The sequence below is a fragment of the Mesitornis unicolor genome, unplaced genomic scaffold (assembly GCF_000695765.1).
Source record: "Mesitornis unicolor isolate BGI_N332 unplaced genomic scaffold, ASM69576v1 scaffold40787, whole genome shotgun sequence".
NCBI lineage: Eukaryota > Metazoa > Chordata > Aves > Mesitornithiformes > Mesitornithidae > Mesitornis > Mesitornis unicolor.
In genome coordinates this window covers 2,593-3,795 of record NW_010196584.1, presented here as the reverse complement: position 1 = coordinate 3,795, position 1,203 = coordinate 2,593, and the positions used below count along the sequence as shown (strand labels likewise).

At 59.9% G+C, this 1,203-nt stretch overlaps 1 protein-coding gene across 1 annotated transcript in view; it reads right to left on the bottom strand.

The window, feature by feature from the left end:
* Positions 1–872: 872 nt before the first annotated feature.
* Positions 873–1,203, bottom strand: part of LOC104543832 (indian hedgehog protein-like) — a gene marked incomplete at both ends in the record, with an annotated part of 994 nt that continues 663 nt past the window's right edge. The window contains one exon of the mRNA XM_010188528.1: positions 873–1,027. Coding sequence (XP_010186830.1) covers positions 873–1,027 — 155 coding nt within the window. The remainder of the gene's footprint in view (positions 1,028–1,203) is intronic.

Here is a 1,203-nt window from a genome sequence, read left to right as displayed (position 1 = left end):
CTTTAAATAACTTCTGCTTTTTGTTTAAAAACAAAACAAAAAAATCACCCCCCCCAATCAAGTCGCTTTTCCCCCATCCGCCCACTCCCATCTCACCCTGCACGTGCCCACGCTGCCTCCCATCTATGGTACATACAAAGAGCAGATAAATAAATAAAGACGCGTGATGCTGCAGGGGAGGATGTGGGTCACTAACGTGGAGCCAAGGGAGGCTGAGGCTCTATCTAGGATTTGAGGGGGGATCCCCCCCAGAACCCAGGAGTGGGTGAGCAGCAATGAGTTACCCTGAGGGTTTGGGGTGCTGGGGGGGAGTGGGGAGGTCAGGCCAGGCAGGGTTTGGAGCTTGGGGAGTTTTTTTAGTGTGGGAAAGGCCTAGCTTTGGGCTGAGCCAGCTCGGGGAGGGATGGCAGGAAGGTGGTGGAGGAAGCGCTTTCTCCCCAGCCACTTTCCTTCCCCCAGCTCCAGCAAACTGGGGCTGCAGCCCCGGCTCTCCCCACTCCTGCTCCCACCAGTGCGTGCCCATGGCTGGCTGGCACTCGCATCCCCTGCCCACACGCCTGCCTCTGCTGCCCCCTCTCACCAGTCAGAGCCGTGCTGTCACAGCATCCCCATGGACATGCCTGGTTGGGTGCTATGGTGCTGGCCTTGGGCTCTGCTCCCCAGCCTCTCGCTCCAGCAGCGCTCATGTGACCAAATCAGGGATCTCTTGCCAGAGCCATACCCACCCCTCCAGCCCATGCTGGGCATACAAGGGCTGGTTTTGAGTGCTCCCCTGCACCCGCAATCAAGGCTAAGAGCAAGGCACAGTCCCAGTACTCAGGTCACCCTCCTCCCAGCTGTCAAATCCCAGTGGTGGGAATGGTATCGCTCACCCTTCCAACCAGGCTGCCCAGCAAAGGGACCCCTCTCCCAAAGTCCTCCCGCTGGGTGCAGGCAGGCTGGGAGCGCCGCGGGAGCAGCCTGCAGCCAGGAACTCTCAACTCTCTCTTCTCCCCCTCATCTATCAGACCTCCATTGTTGGCCAATCCTGCACACGCACACGCACGTCACGCACACACACAAATAGCAGCATGTGGATCCAGCCAGGGGCACCCCCATGTTAGGGGGGGACCCTTTGTGCCTCCCCCCTGCCCCTAGGAACAAGGTGTGAGGAGGGGGCGGTGGGTATGGAGAAGGCACACCACCTCCACCAGCAGCACTGGC